General features: G+C 34.1%; 1 protein-coding gene across 13 annotated transcripts in view; it reads left to right on the top strand.

Annotated features, from left to right (window-relative positions):
- LOC111504806 (antichymotrypsin-2) overlaps positions 1-15,205 on the top strand; it is an 80,570-nt gene that overhangs the window by 51,800 nt on the left and 13,565 nt on the right. For 2 of the 13 annotated variants that reach the window (XM_023159496.2, XM_023159497.2), the window contains exon 7: positions 5,011-5,357. The exons of 9 other annotated variants lie outside the window; for them this stretch is intronic. In XM_023159496.2, the coding sequence (XP_023015264.1) occupies positions 5,011-5,147 (137 nt within the window). In that variant the 3' untranslated portion in view covers positions 5,148-5,357. Of the gene's footprint in view, positions 1-5,010; positions 5,358-7,410; positions 7,617-8,278; positions 8,653-15,205 lie in introns of those variants that run through there. 2 more of the 13 variants (XM_023159501.2, XM_023159498.2) reach the window with 2 other exon arrangements.

Raw genomic sequence — 15,205 nt, 5'->3', positions numbered from 1 at the left:
ACCATGGAATATATATGGAAAACTTAGCATTCGTCAAGGCTGTGTTTAATAGAACCAATGAACTTGGGCTTGTTTTTGAATGTAATTCTGCACTAAGGAAGACAAATTATCACACAGATGGATTCACTATAAATAGGATTGGAAAGTGGTATCTGATGCAATCTCTACTTCGTCATATAGATAAGCACTTTACTCGGGTTAACAAGTTTATGAAGACATGCTGTGTATCTGTAGAAAAAGAAAATGAAGTAGTTCAAACATACTCTAAATCAGATGCAGAAACAAACAACAAACAATTTTCAGTGAATTTAGAAAACAATACTATTTCTGGTGATATTTTAGTGATGAACTCAAGTGTTGAGGGGACAAACAAACAAAAAAATTTTTTATACCCCAGACTATCACAGCTCAATCTGCAACAAATGTAAGAAAGGTTCTACTGAATAACATAAACGTTAGTAAAGATAGTGTGTGTCATGTAAATGTCCAGGGATTTGTTAACAACTATAGCTCTATCGAGGTTTTTGCTGATGAAAATAAATTGGATTTTTTATGTTTTTCTGAACACTGGATAACAAAAGATTATGGGTTAGTTTATTTGAGAGGCTATAAAGTAGGAGCAATTTATTGTCGGGAGAATCATGAACGAGGGGGTGTACTGATTTTAGTAAAAGAAAACACAAATTGTAATGAACTAGAGTCTATAAAAAAGTTATCTGTAGAGTGTCATGTAGAGATCTGTGCAATTTTCTATCGTAAAAATACAACTAAAGTCACTATCATAACCGCATACAGACCACCAAGTGGGGACCCTCGAGTTTTTTTAAATTGTCTATCGTAGGCATTAGCAATAGCGGAGTGCAGATCTAACTTTACTATATTGTGTGGAGATTTCAACATAAATTACCTAGCACCAGAAGATAGTAACACTAAACTGCTCAGTGACCTTTTCAAGTCTTACCAACTTAATATAAACTTTATAGGCCCCACTAGGATTTTTACAAATATAAATGGACACACAAGCCGAACATGCATTGACTACATGACATCTACCTATTCAGATCATTACTATGAATGCAAGTTAAAACAACCAAATATAGCAGACCATCTGTCACATATTCTTACATTTCAGATAAGTAAAAATCACGTTAAGGAAGAAAATAAAAAACAAATAGTTTATAAGCGTCAGTTAAATCCTGAAAATATAAATGAATTCAAAATAAGGCTAAATAGTATAATCTGGTTTCCTCAACTATATGATATGAAGATTGATGTCAGCTTTTCATATTTCTTGGAATCTGTTTCCTGGTGTTTTAATGTCTCATGCCCAGAAAGATGTCTCACTGTAAAAAATCATTCTAAATCCTGGGTTACAAATGATATTATCCAGAAGGGAAAACAATTGAGAGAAATGTTTAGAAATATCAAAGCTTCTAAGGAAGCAGATGCCAGAAGTTTAACTTTATATCAAAACAGTTTAAAAGAACATAAAAAAAAACTTGAAAGAGGCTAAAATCAATTATTTCAACAACAAAATTCTGAATGCAGACAATAAGACCAAAGCAACATGGAACATTATAAATAATGAACTAGGAAGGAAGAGTAGATCATCGAACAAAATTATCAGTATTTTAAAAAATGATCAAGAAATTACAGACCTAAATGAAATAACAGAATTGTTTGCTTACAATTTCTCAAATGCTGCCAAATTTGCAACTGAAAAAAACTTTGGTCAAAATATGTCACTGCCTTGTACAGTCTCAAGGAATCACCATATAATTCATCCTTTCCAAAATGATCCTATAAGCGAATCTGAGGTGCTAAGCACACTGAAAATATTAAAAAATAAAAAGTCTACTGGATTGGATGAGTTGTCAATAGAAACAATAAAAAAAAATAATCGATGTGGTGATTACCCCTTTGACTTATTTATTTAATCAGTCTTTTTTGCAAGGATACTTTCCCGAAGAATTCAAAAAGGCATTAGTAATACCTCTTTTCAAAAAAGGCGATCGCTCGGTAGTAGAAAATTATAGGCAAATCTCTTTGCTCTGCTCACTGTCTAAATTATTTGAAAAAATAGTCGCAAATAGGATTACGCATTATTTGGCAGAAAATAATATACTGTGCAAAGATCAACATGGATTCAGAAAGAGTAAATCAATTGAAACTGCAACATATCACTTACTGAATTATATCTACAAAGAAGTGGATTCGAATAATTTTGTAATGTCTTTATTTTTTGATCTAACAAAAGCGTTTGACACAGTGTCTCCTGAATTTCTAGTTGCAAAACTGACCCAACTTAGGTTCCCGAATAACTTGTTACAATGGATTGAATCTTACCTCAAAGGGCGTACCATGACTGTAAAATGTGAAAATGTTAGATCAAGGTGCAACGACGTTAAGCTTGGAGTGCCACAGGGGTCAGTGCTTGGACCATTGCTTTTTTTGTTGTATGCAAATGATTTGTCAGAATATCTGAAAGATTGCCACCTTACCATGTTTGCGGATGATACCACTATCACAGTTACAGGGGGAAATATTGATGTACTGCTTAGTAAGGTAAAATGCATAATCGATAGTTTTAGCTCCTGGTGTCAGCGAAACAGATTAATATTAAACTCCACAAAAACTGTAATAGTAAATTTCTATAATAGGAAAAATAATGTTCCAGATGACCTACAAACTATTGACGAAATAAAGATTAGTAGCGAAATAAAATTTTTAGGAACTTACTTGGATGAAAGCTTATCATGGGATCTGCAAATAAAAGATGTCTGCAACAAATTAAACAAGACATTCTTTGCTTTAAGGCAAATGAAATCATGCATGGACACAGCAGGTCTACTAGAAATCTATTTTGCTATGGCATATTCACATATATCCCTCAATATCATAGCATGGGGTTGCAGTAATGAATTCATCAGAGTATTCGTAGCACAAAAGCGCATTGTTAGACTAATTTTCAGCATTGAACACCGAGACAGCTGTAAACCAGTATTCGTTAGGGAAAAATTATTACCGGCTCCCTCCATATACATTCTTAAATGTATAGGATTTGCTAGATCTAACATCCATGAACTAGAAACAAACGCAACGGTGCACAGTTACAACACACGTCATGGTGATGTTTTGCGTATTCCAAGTCATAAGTCAACGAAATATAAAAAGTCCCCTTTGTATAATGCCATAAATCTGTATAATAAATTACCAGAGCAGATCAAACAAATTACCTCTGATAAAGTGTTTCATGGTAGAGTAAAGCAATTGCTGCTGCAAAAATGTTACTATAGTTGTGATGAATTCCTGGAAGATGATTTCTGTTGAGCAATGATTTTACTAATTTTTTTTTTCCTCTTACTATTATTTAGTGTTATCTTCGACGACTGTTCCATATTTTTACTAAGGAATTTATATACGTGTCTTGTCTATATATGTGTATGTATGTGTGTATGTTTATATATGTGGGTGTGTGTATGTGTGTATATATGCATATATGTATATACACATATATGATAAATGAAATACCTACCTATTTTATTCGTATCACACTGTTATTATGTTCTATATATATATATTAATTTTAAGTTATTGACATACCATATGTACATACTGTACCTCAGTGGCAAATAAATAAATAAATAAATAAAATAAATATAGTACATTTCAAAGTATTGAAAACAGTTTTTGAATATTTTCATGTAGCACGAATAATTAGCATTTAAATGCAAATTTGGGAAAAATTTTGCTTCTGCAAAGAAAAGAGCAAATGACCTTTTAAGAAACAATTTATTGTGAGATTTCCACTAAACATTACGTTCATTTTATCCTGCTGTCGTTCCTGGAGATATTAAAACTATCTTCAAAATTGACATAGGAAAAAAAGGGGGCTTGTGGAACATTGATTTGGTTGCAGTGTCATCAGCAGTCCTGAATTGTGTAACTATTTTGATAAATTTGCTGGTGGACATTAATGAGCAGATTTTGTTTTTCGTGTTTGGATTTCAACGAATCTGAATTACTATCATCCAAAATGGAAGTTATTTTTCTAGTATGAAAATTATTCGTAGTTCTGAAGAACATGAACATCTGATAATTTTTTGTTTGATGTGTACTGGATTACGGTGGTGGGTCTATCGTAAATACTTTCTATCCTTCTTCTTTATCTGTCTCTCTCTATCATCCTTCTTTATGTGTAGTTTTCTGGTTGTTTTACTTCTTTTTGAAAATACACATAAATATAAGCAGTTGTGTAACCAAACGAAATTATGTCAGATTTAATTAACCGTATAAGCTACTCAAATTTTAGTTTTGATGAAAAAAAGTCGAACTATGGGGTTACAAATCGTCAAGAAATATTGTATTTACTCTAATGGTACACTTACTAATTCTTGATAAATAAACAAAGATTTTATACCAGATTTCAATCCAATTGAGATAAACTAAGCCACGCTTATCAATAAAAATATAAAACCAGAGTTGAATATTAGAATCGTAATTACTGCGTTCTTAATAATATGAACAACAACTCGAGCGCCAACTCTGGCACTGCGACCGTTACTTCATCGCCTCTGGTAATGTCTATCGCAGCAATAGACGAAACGTCAGACATAAAAACCTGCAGACCACAGCTGAAAAACCCGGAAAATAGCTTCACATAGTTGTGATTTACTTCAATCGATAGGAAACTCTTACTTGAATAATCCATCGCAGAATGAACATGTTTTCTTATTACGTACCTAACCAAATTAGTAATTCGTAGTGAATTATAAAGCAAATTCAATTTATAACTTCAAAGTTTCCAGAATATTTTTTTTATTATTTATTGAACAATTCCAACTCGGAAATGAAGGCTCAATTTTGATTTGATTAGTTAGCATGTGATTATAACTCTAACTCTAGTGTAATTAACTGTAAGTAAGTATGCATTAATTTTCAAATAATGATATTTTTCATAAATTATTTGGCTCGCCTCCTAACTGACTTTTTCGTTTTTTTTTTTCGTAGTTGGTGTCGAGGATAGAATAGGTGATAGTGGAGAGGTGATGCCCAAATCTTTCTACGTGAATAGATCATTTCTATTTGTCTTGACATTCAACGATGTTATTATTTTTACTGGAAGACAAAGTCAGTTCACGGAATAAATGTTTCCATTCAGACCTGCTTAGCTTATTTCTCTACAATGAAATAAAAAAAAAAAAAATAATGTATTTCAGGTTGAAGTTCAGACTGTTTTGAGCTTACTATTCCTGAACATTTATTTAATATTTTTCATCAGTTTAAAGAATGATATTTTCAGTTAGATATTCTTAAAATATGCTTTACTTACTTTCAATAAATGTTTAGAATTTTCAGTTGATTTTTTTTTAATTTCCCTCTGTCTGAAATATCCGATGGTTGCTCCTTTCTACGAGTATAATAATACCTAATAGCGTTTATTCACATTTTTTTTTCACATGATCTTTTACTTTAAGCCAGTCCAATTAGTAAATAAATAATGAGAAATCTCATTTAAGACCTTACGGTTGCGCATGGATCATCTAATTTATTCTTTCTAAACTAATTTAGGTATTTTGAGTTTCTATGTTGAGAAATGGTATGGAAAACAGTTGTGAATATGGGAATATCAAAACATATTCGAATAAATAATTATAAAATATGAAGTATACAATAAAATTATACAAAGACATAAATGTAAAATAACTAAAACTGATTAAATATATGAAAAATAGTTAGGAATTAATTCTTTATACTTGATTAGAATATGAATCTATTCGTTGTGCATAAATAGCATTTAAACATTTTTTAAAATAAACTAAATGAATTGATTTGGTGAATATAAAATGTAATGTAACCACCTTTATCATAATAACCTCTAGTTCCAGATAGTTTTTCACATACATTTTGTAAGTGAGTGGAAGAAATAATATAATATTGGTTATTTCCAAAATTTTGTCCATTTTTATGTGTCTACCTTGAACTTGCCAACTTTTGCCAATGTAACACAAGTTGATTGATTCCTTCAGCATATTGAGTGCTTGGGAGTTGATGAAGTCGAAGGAGAATTCGATTGGGCCATACAATTCAGGAGAAAGAACGCTCAAGTAACCCCAGCTTGGCTAGTCAAGGGAAAACCTTTCCTTCCCTGCGTGAAACCAATATGTAGGCCAACAAAACCTATCAGAGAAAGTTTAAGGTCATCTAAGAACCCCAGAGAACATTTAGCAACACCGGGATTATACCGTATTTCTTGTAGCTGCGAGTCGGTCTACACTGGAATCGCGAGAAGAAATGTAGGTGTCTGGCTCTCTTAACACAACAGAAATTGTTGCCTTGGACGAAGCGACAAATCAGCTGTAGTCGAACATGCTCTCAAAAAACAGGGCACTCACATTATCTCATTGGAATATACAGTAATACTTGATAAAACTCAAAATTACTATTCAAGAATATATAAAGAGAGGCAATAGAAATTCAAAAACACAGGGGTCATTCCAATAGAAAGGAAGAGGCAATGAACATTAAAGAAATCTGGCTATCTGTTCTCAATTGTACACAAACTAGGTCAGGTAATCCAATAGAGAAAAACCAATATAGGATAAAGAAAAACCAACTCACGCCTACCAATAATAATATGAAACCGGAGTCAAACACCAGAATACCACCAAAACTTAAGTGTTGGAAAGATTAGGAATGTATAAGTTGACTTGTGGTTCTTGTCCAAAACTTCATATTGGCTAAACGGGGAGAACCTCTTTCCAAAAGAATAAAAGAACGTAGAGGGGAATGACTTCAACCACGACTATGAAGTATTACATTCGGAAGAGAAGGGTTTGAAACTCAATCTTTGGAGTGCTTGAAAATTAATAGATTTGAGAATTCTGAACATTTACTGAATGACCAAATAGAATTAAATTCTTCTCCTCTAAATCTGTTTTCTCATGTGGAAATTGCTAGTTAGTTTCTAATATGTTCATTCAATGAGTTGGTAAAAGTTTCTTTTATAATGTTTAACATTTTTCAATTAGTAGAAGGCCACATGATTCAAATCGTTTTTATATAAAGCATAAATCGAGTAAAAATCAATTAGTTTGAAAACGCTAGGAAGTCATTGTATTGCGAAACACGTGTTGTAGTTTCATAAAGTTTTCAGTGAAAATCCTAAATTAGAGTGTTACTTGAATGAGTTAGGGATTTTCATCAAGTACCGACAAATTCCATTACATACGAGTATGTAACTTTGTGGAGTTTTTGTAGGTAAAGCAGAAAATGAATTTTTCTGGTATTTCTGGAGCACAGCTATTCAAATAAATGAAATTTCTTTTGCGTCACACAGCAGCTGAATATCACTAATCACATCTCCATTTTCTGAATAGTTTCATAACTTGGGAATTTTTCTTATTTCAGTTAAGATATTGCTACTTTCTTCAGTTGTATATGATGATCCACAACCTCCAAAAGTGTTCTATGTAGATCATCCGTTCTCATATTCTATTGTCAAGGATGGAGTTATACTATTTGCAGGACATGTATCTCGCTAATATCTGACATGCTATATTTGATTTTTGATAACTAATATTTTATATATGAAATAAAGTGATACCACAACTGAATTCGAACTTTTCATTCATGTTACTCATCAGTTTTTGTTCTACGAACTGATATACCTAATAATCCCGTCTAGCTCAACTGTGTGGCCGTTTGGGTAATGTTAATGATATTCTCATTAGTTTCATTTATTTTATACATACTGTTATAAGTCGTTCAGTATATACCATTCACATCATTCACTATTTCACTTATATCCGGAATATTTTATTGAAGATTTCAGTTCATCAAACTTGTGAAATTTTAAAAAAATTGAGAAAAGATTTGATATTTTTATATTTTCAATACCTACTACAGTTAATATATCACTTTTTTTCTATATCAAAAACTCAAAAAACTTTTTTCTTCATTGTTTCATATAATAAACAGAAATATTGAGCCCATGGTGAAAATTAATTTTTTTAACGTATTATATTGTCTAATTTCCTCAACTTTCTCATCGTCGAGTGAATATTTTTTTGAAATTCTGAAATATATCAATTGCATCATGTACACATCTATATATAGAGTTACTTCTTTTAAAATTGATTGTTTCCTTCCTTTCTTTGGAAGATTCTCACATTTTTTGTATCAAGATGGAGTAGTAGAAAGCAAAAAACTTTCTTTCCCAAAAAATTAGTCACTCCTAAAAATATAACCCTTTCAATTCAAATATTTCTCTTTTCAGTTTTGTTTGCGGAAGCCGCGGCAATAATATACGATCATCAACCCCCGAAAGTTTTCTACGTGCAACATCCCTTCTTTTATTGCATTGTCAAGGATGGCGTTATACTATTCGCTGGACGTGTTGCCAACTGATTCCTGTATCGATATCTTTTTTACTAGTTTTCTATCAATGAATAATAGAATAGTTACCACAATTTCACTTCGGTCACTAAATATATAAAGCAAAACATGACATCCATTTTAAAGCGAGAAAACTCATTTCTTTACGCTATTCTAATTAATTATTTATATATTCAAAATTAAAGTGAGCTCCAAGTTCATAACTGAAGTGGAATTGGGTTATGTTTTTCGAATAAATTAATAACTATAGTTGAATTCGAATTTTTATTTGTGACTCAGTTACATGAATACATTTTGTTCCTGAATAACGTGCGAATATTCAAAAGAATGATTCTATGGATCCATGACGATAATTAAACAACTAACACAAACATTTTTTATTTCTAGACGCGTTTTGCTAACACCGTAGCTTTGGTAGAAATGAATATTACACACTGGACTTAATTTTTATTATATAACAGTAGTGGGTACCTAATCCAATTGGTTAATAGTGAAAGCGATTGCAATGTGTAAACCAATTACAATCTCAGTTCTCTGACAGGAGGTAAATTTTTGAATATGAATACAATTATTGGTATTATGAAAAATGGTTCAACAATGGTGAGTGGTCAACATCTGTTGGTCGTCCAACAGGAAACCCGAACGTTTACCCTTATTTATTTCCAGATACTCCAGCAAGTTCAACTTCTGTCCCTTAACTTCTACATGGATTATGTAGTTAGGTTTGGTTAGGTCCGAAGTGAGTGGGTCTATTCGACCCTCCACCGCAACTCGCAAGGGTATGGCCAAGAATCCAGACCAAAAACAATCTGTTGAGTTTTTCTATCTAGGAGAGGCGTTTTAGGCAATTTGTTACCAGTTTAGACGTTGCTCGGTAGGAGCTTCCAACACCGCACATTGGGGCCAAATATACCAATTGTTGGCAGGAACTCCAAAAAGAAAAACAAGCAATCGGAGTCAAATAACACACGATTGTAAAGTTGAATAGTGTCTGCATGGGAGATAATACGTATTGCAGATCTTGCAGGCGTTCTGTTCAACTTGATTTGACGTTAGCTATTTTTGCAGCTGTGTAAGTTGTCAACAAGGTTTACCTGCACTTCATAAAAAAAAATTTGTTCTTTACCCTGGATTTCAAGAAAAGATGGCAGAGATCTAATCGAATTCATGACGGATTTGTTATGAAAAACGAAAACTGGCTGAATACTTCAATAAGTTTTCCGAATTTTATCATTTCATCTAAGAAAGCAGGTAGACCTCAAATTACTTTCACCGCATCTTCAGAGAGAAAAAAACGCCAAAAAACGGAGCCAGCATTATAGTAACAGAGGCTTCTGCCAAAGTACTATTGCAAGCTCTTCTCAATCATACCGCTTCACGCCTCTTGGATGCTCAGGACGCAGTTTTCAGTAGCAAGACACCCAAGACCTTTCAGAAATTGATGATAATTTAGAAGTGGGGTTTTGATGGATCAGGACAAGCAGAATGTAAACAAAATTTCGACAGTGATCCAAATGCCAGAGATGCAAATATTTTCATTTCCTCTCTTGTACCTATTAGACTGATATCGAAAAAAACGTTAGAACAACAGGAAATTATTTTTGGCACAACACAAGAAGTTCCTCTACACGGTATTGTAGACCAATAAGATTTCAGTTCCAACATGAAACCCAAGAATTATCCAGACGGAAAAGATAACATATAGATGCACAAATACAGCAATTCCGGCCACTGACATATGAATTTAATAATACCCATTGAGGTAAATTTCAAATTGCTATTCACAATGGTTGACGGCAAGGTGTGTAATGCACTCACGGAAACTGCATCAACAGAAAGATGTTTTATCTGTGATCTCACATACAAAGATTTCAATGATATTGATAAAATTTCCTTTGCAACCGAACTGGACACAACTAGACTGGAATTTGGCCTATCTGTGCTTCATGCATGGATAAGGTTTTTAGGCACCTTGCATTTAAACTACCATTAAAGATATGGCAAGCCCGTGGAGAGAAAAACAAGCAAATTGTAGCGACTACAAAAAAAGATATCCAAAAATCAATTCCGACATGAGTTAGGTCTATTGGTAAATAAACCAAAGCCCGGTTTTGGAAGTACCAATGACGGAAATAATGCAAGGCGCTTTTTCAATAATCCAGATATATCAGCAAAAATAACTGGTGTTAACATTGATGTTATAAAACGCTTCAAAATAATTCTACAAACCATATCAAGTGGATATGAAATAAATGTGGAGAGCTATCAAATGTATGCTCTAGAAACGGCAAAACAGTTTATTGAAGAGTATCCATGGTACCCGATGCAACCAAGTGTACATAAAGTCTTAATACACGGCTCCAGTATGAGAGAACATGCTATATTTCCAATTGGCCAACTGAGCGAAGAAGCCCAAGAAGCCCGCAATAAAGATTTCAAGCGATAGCGAGTATTATTCTCGCAAGATATCACGTACTACAACGAACGATGATGTCCTTCACATGCTCCTCATAACATCTGATCCTTTCATCACCAGCATGGGGAAAATACCCAAGAAGAAAGCAGTATCGCTCGAAAAAGATGTATAGTCTTTAGTGAAGGAACCAGACGTGGGTATCTCACAAGATAGTGACAGCAGCGAATCATTGATGAGCAATAATTTCGACGAATCGCTATGAAAATGAATATTTGTGAGAAATGAATAATTTGACCCTTCACTGATAACATGCAAATAACAAATACCAATCCAGCACCACTTTCCAATGTGACATTCTTCCCGAAAAACATGAAAAAACAATAGATTAATTTCTGCCAACAATTCGTATATTTGGCCCCACTGTGCGCCGCTTGACTGTCCGAGAATATTATTATTGACTTGTGTATGAGGTTGGATTCTTCAAATCTCTCTTCACACAATTCAATAGCGTAAATTTCCGCTTGAAATACAGTCGCGTAGGTTCCTAGGCACGTTGATATCTCTGTCCTGGATCTGCGACTGAAAACACCTGCACCGGAACCGAAAGGTGTTTTTGATCCATCTGTGAACCAACAACTATCTGCTCTTAACATTTCCTTCTCCCGGAGGATCCAGTCTCCTCTACTCGGGAACAGTACTTTATAATGTAGTTTTTAGTTGGCAGTTGGAAGCATAAAATTAGAGGTCATTTCCAGAATGATGTGACTTCCAGTGTCAACCAACAGTCTGTTGCACTCTGCATTAAATTGATTTGTGCAATTGGCAATGTGCACAAGTCTGTATGCAGTCCATCTAGCCTCTGTCTTCAGAAAAATGTGGAGAGGAGGTAGATCTAGAAGGATCTCCATGGCCACTGACGGTGTGGTACTGATGGCACCACTGATAGCCAGACAACCCTGTCTGTTTGCCAGAAAGCTTTGCCTTGGCCGTTTTCTGTAAAGCCTTCGGCCACCAGGCAATTGCACCATAAGTGACAATCATCACATAAATCCAAGTTTTACCACAAATCCTTCAACATGTCCATAGGGATAGTCTGGCTTTGTGTAAAACTTTTTCCAAGTGGGCGTTCCAGGAGAGTTTTTTATCAAGGACAATGCCAAGATATTTCTCCTCCATTCCAAATGGGATAACCTCACCATTGAGGAAAAGTGGCGTTAGATCGTCCAATTTTCTCCTCCTGGTGAAGGGAGTATGTAGTACATAGTGTTGAAACCGTAATTGTTCTCCAAAAGGTAGCACGCATAGGAGGAATTGGTCTTTTCAGTTCAAAACTTCTTTTATTCTCTGAGATTATTGATCCAAAATTTCTTGAAGTCCTTCCTACATACAATTTTGGGCATGATCCGCATGTTAGTTTTTAGACACCTGATCTGTTGTCTTATATTAATCCATGTGTGACTCATTGTTATTTATTTATCTACCCAAGGAAGCTACGGTGTTCGCGAAACGCGTCTTGAAAAAAAAAATGTTTGTGAAAATTGTTCAATTATTATCATGGAAAATGTTATTAATTTTCATCAAATAACGAGTCACTCCATTCATAATTCATGATCTATGGATGATTCTGAGTAGGAAACTTCATACATAATTCAATTCTCCAAAAAAATACTTCAATTATATCATAGTGCTTCAGAGCAAAAGGATCTTTTGCGGAAGGACCTAGGTCAATAGCCTGTTGAGCAAAATTGTGATACTGTTCATTCCAGTATAATTATTGTTTACTATTCATTCATAGGGCTTTAACATTTCAATATTTTCTTGAGTTTTATTTTACGCTGATTTCTGTGGTTATCAGAATCAAACCCGGCAGACAACCTCCTGTTATTAGTTTCCATGAAACGATTGACTGCCTCTGTACATTTTCTCGATGTTTGAAATACCGCTTGCTACTTTTAGCGTTTGTTATAGCTTGGACTGTGGAATGGGAAGCAAATTCACATAGTGTAAAACCGCTGATGGACATGGGAATGACAAGATTACTTATGGCATTGTTTTTTACTACTAACTGGCATCTCAACAATGAATTTATTCTTGAATTTGTAGTGTGTATCTTTCCGAAAGAATGTATGACACTGCCGCTAACGGAGCCCTCTCATTGTAGAAAGTCTTGTTACGGTAGTACGAGGCTCTGCCGTGATGGACATCTTTTTATGACTGCCGTACAGGATATTTTAGGAGATGGTCTCTTGCAATGGGTTATGTTGGCTTTGAGGACCGCTGTGTCTAACGGGGTCCAATCGGACAATCTCGGTGGCCAGCTTACCCCCATTCGGAAAACCTTACATAACTTCAGAGCTGCACATTTCGACCTGGATGGCCACAAGATCAGAAGAGGATTGAAAGAAGTTTTTCTAGTTGATGACTGCAATAAGTACCTAGCAGCTATAGGAGGATGCCTTCTCGAAATGCTGCACAGGAGACTCACTCTCCAAACCAACCATTTTTGTTGCCCATGGTTTGTTAACCTTGTGGCGGACTCTTCTTCAAAAAAATAGCACATACTCTGTGCCAGACTGGCTCCCAAATGGATAAAGTTATCAGCAATTGGCAGAGTCTCACTCTTACCAGAGCTGATCGAAAAGATCAATTACCTAAAGAGTAATTGGTTTCGTTAGGGAAACTGGATTAATTTGCTTGAGTTTAAATAAGTCTGAGCCATAATAAAACTATGTATCTACTTATCGGTTTTCATGATACAGCAAAATAGTTTTGGAAAGAATTGAACGTTCTCTAGGTTAATACTTTTTTGGGTCTCAAACTACTTTACCTCAAAGTAAAGATATTCATTTTCGGAAAATCTCTGAAAAAATAGGATCTACATGAAGCAAGTTTTGACCTGTAACTCTAAATATCCCCTATATACGATTAGAAATATCGAGCGAAAGGAAAGTTTGAACAGGGAATGAGCAATCTGATATTTTAGCAAAAGTAACCTAAGATGTTATAAAAAATCGAGTGAGTTGAAACGGTCCAAATAAGAAGAAAAGCAAGATCATATGGAGCGTTAAACACTTTTAATGTCGTTGAAGATTGAGTGCCAAGTTTGAACTTGACAGCTTTAGAAATATATGAGACGTATAATGAAATTCAAGAGAACATTGGAAGCAAATGAAGTCGTTTAGTTTTTTTCCATAATCATTCATAGAATCATCCCTCAAATAGTTACGTGTCATTTAGAAACAGCGTGTATTTGAGAAGTAATCTGCGTGGTATTATTTCTGGTATTATAAGATAAAATTAGAACATCTGACGTAGAATAGATCCCACAAAAATTATTTTCGACACATCAGACCTGTGAGGCTCTTATCAATGTGTGTTTCACCAACCATCTTGGTATCTTCAGGAGGTGTTTTGAAAATGTTTCCGATTATTCAAACTTGGTTAGTGAATAGTGTTAGGAATGGTGCGTCAGGAATGTTATATATTCATTTGGTTTCAGGATTCAAGTGATAAATATATCCGCAATCAAAAAATCCACAATGCTGAATATCATTAAGTATTAAGTTAGTTCCTAAAAGTTATTCAAGATTCTCTTGAAAGTAGAAACTCTGTTTTCAATTCATGCTTAATTGGCTTCGTTATCGTTGAGTTTTCCTTAAAAAAAGACTACAAGTTTTTCACAATTATATATTGTAATAATTTTCGTACCACCGTTCAAGGAATACGACTAAAATATGTTTTTCCGTTAACCAGCTGTCGCCAGCTGTAACCAGCTCTACGAACGACAACTCTCAAAAGTAGACATTTGGGTGAACTAGAAACTAACGAGGTATTACTTTATAACGTGTGATTACTAGTATGGGTTGGACATACGATAGGAAGTGAAAATCGAGCGTCAGTTCGAACCACCGGTTCACACAGCGGTCGATTGAGTGAGAGGAGCAAAAACCACCCACGTCAATCCAACCGGCGGTGGTAAAAAAAGTTCAATTTAATGGAAACCCAGAGACGTCGTGAACGTTCATGTTTTTCAGAATAAATAGTTTATAATAATGATATATATATATATATATATATATATATATATATATATATATATATATATATATATATCTTGAACCTGTATCATAGATCGTCCAATTGATATCGATGACAATTGAATATAATTTCAATCCTGTTATCGAGTACATGTCACAGAAAAATCGTTGTTCAAATAAACAGGTGAATTAATAATAGTGAAGGAGTATATAACACCTGGCCAGAAAAGTCCCGGGCCTATGAAAGGAAACGCGTTTTTTTTTCAATTGGCTTTATTCGTGGTCCGAATAAGCCAGCCACTCGTGCTTTCTTCTATGCTTTTCAAAATTTTTAATAGTTTTTAGTGAACTTAGG

The sequence above is a fragment of the Leptinotarsa decemlineata genome, unplaced genomic scaffold (assembly GCF_025532065.1).
Source record: "Leptinotarsa decemlineata unplaced genomic scaffold, Ldec_3_MD MMD2_tig00004307_RagTag_RagTag, whole genome shotgun sequence".
Taxonomy (NCBI): domain Eukaryota; kingdom Metazoa; phylum Arthropoda; class Insecta; order Coleoptera; family Chrysomelidae; genus Leptinotarsa; species Leptinotarsa decemlineata.
The sequence above is the reverse complement of the archived record's forward strand: the minus strand, read 5'-3'. Positions and strand labels throughout refer to the sequence as shown.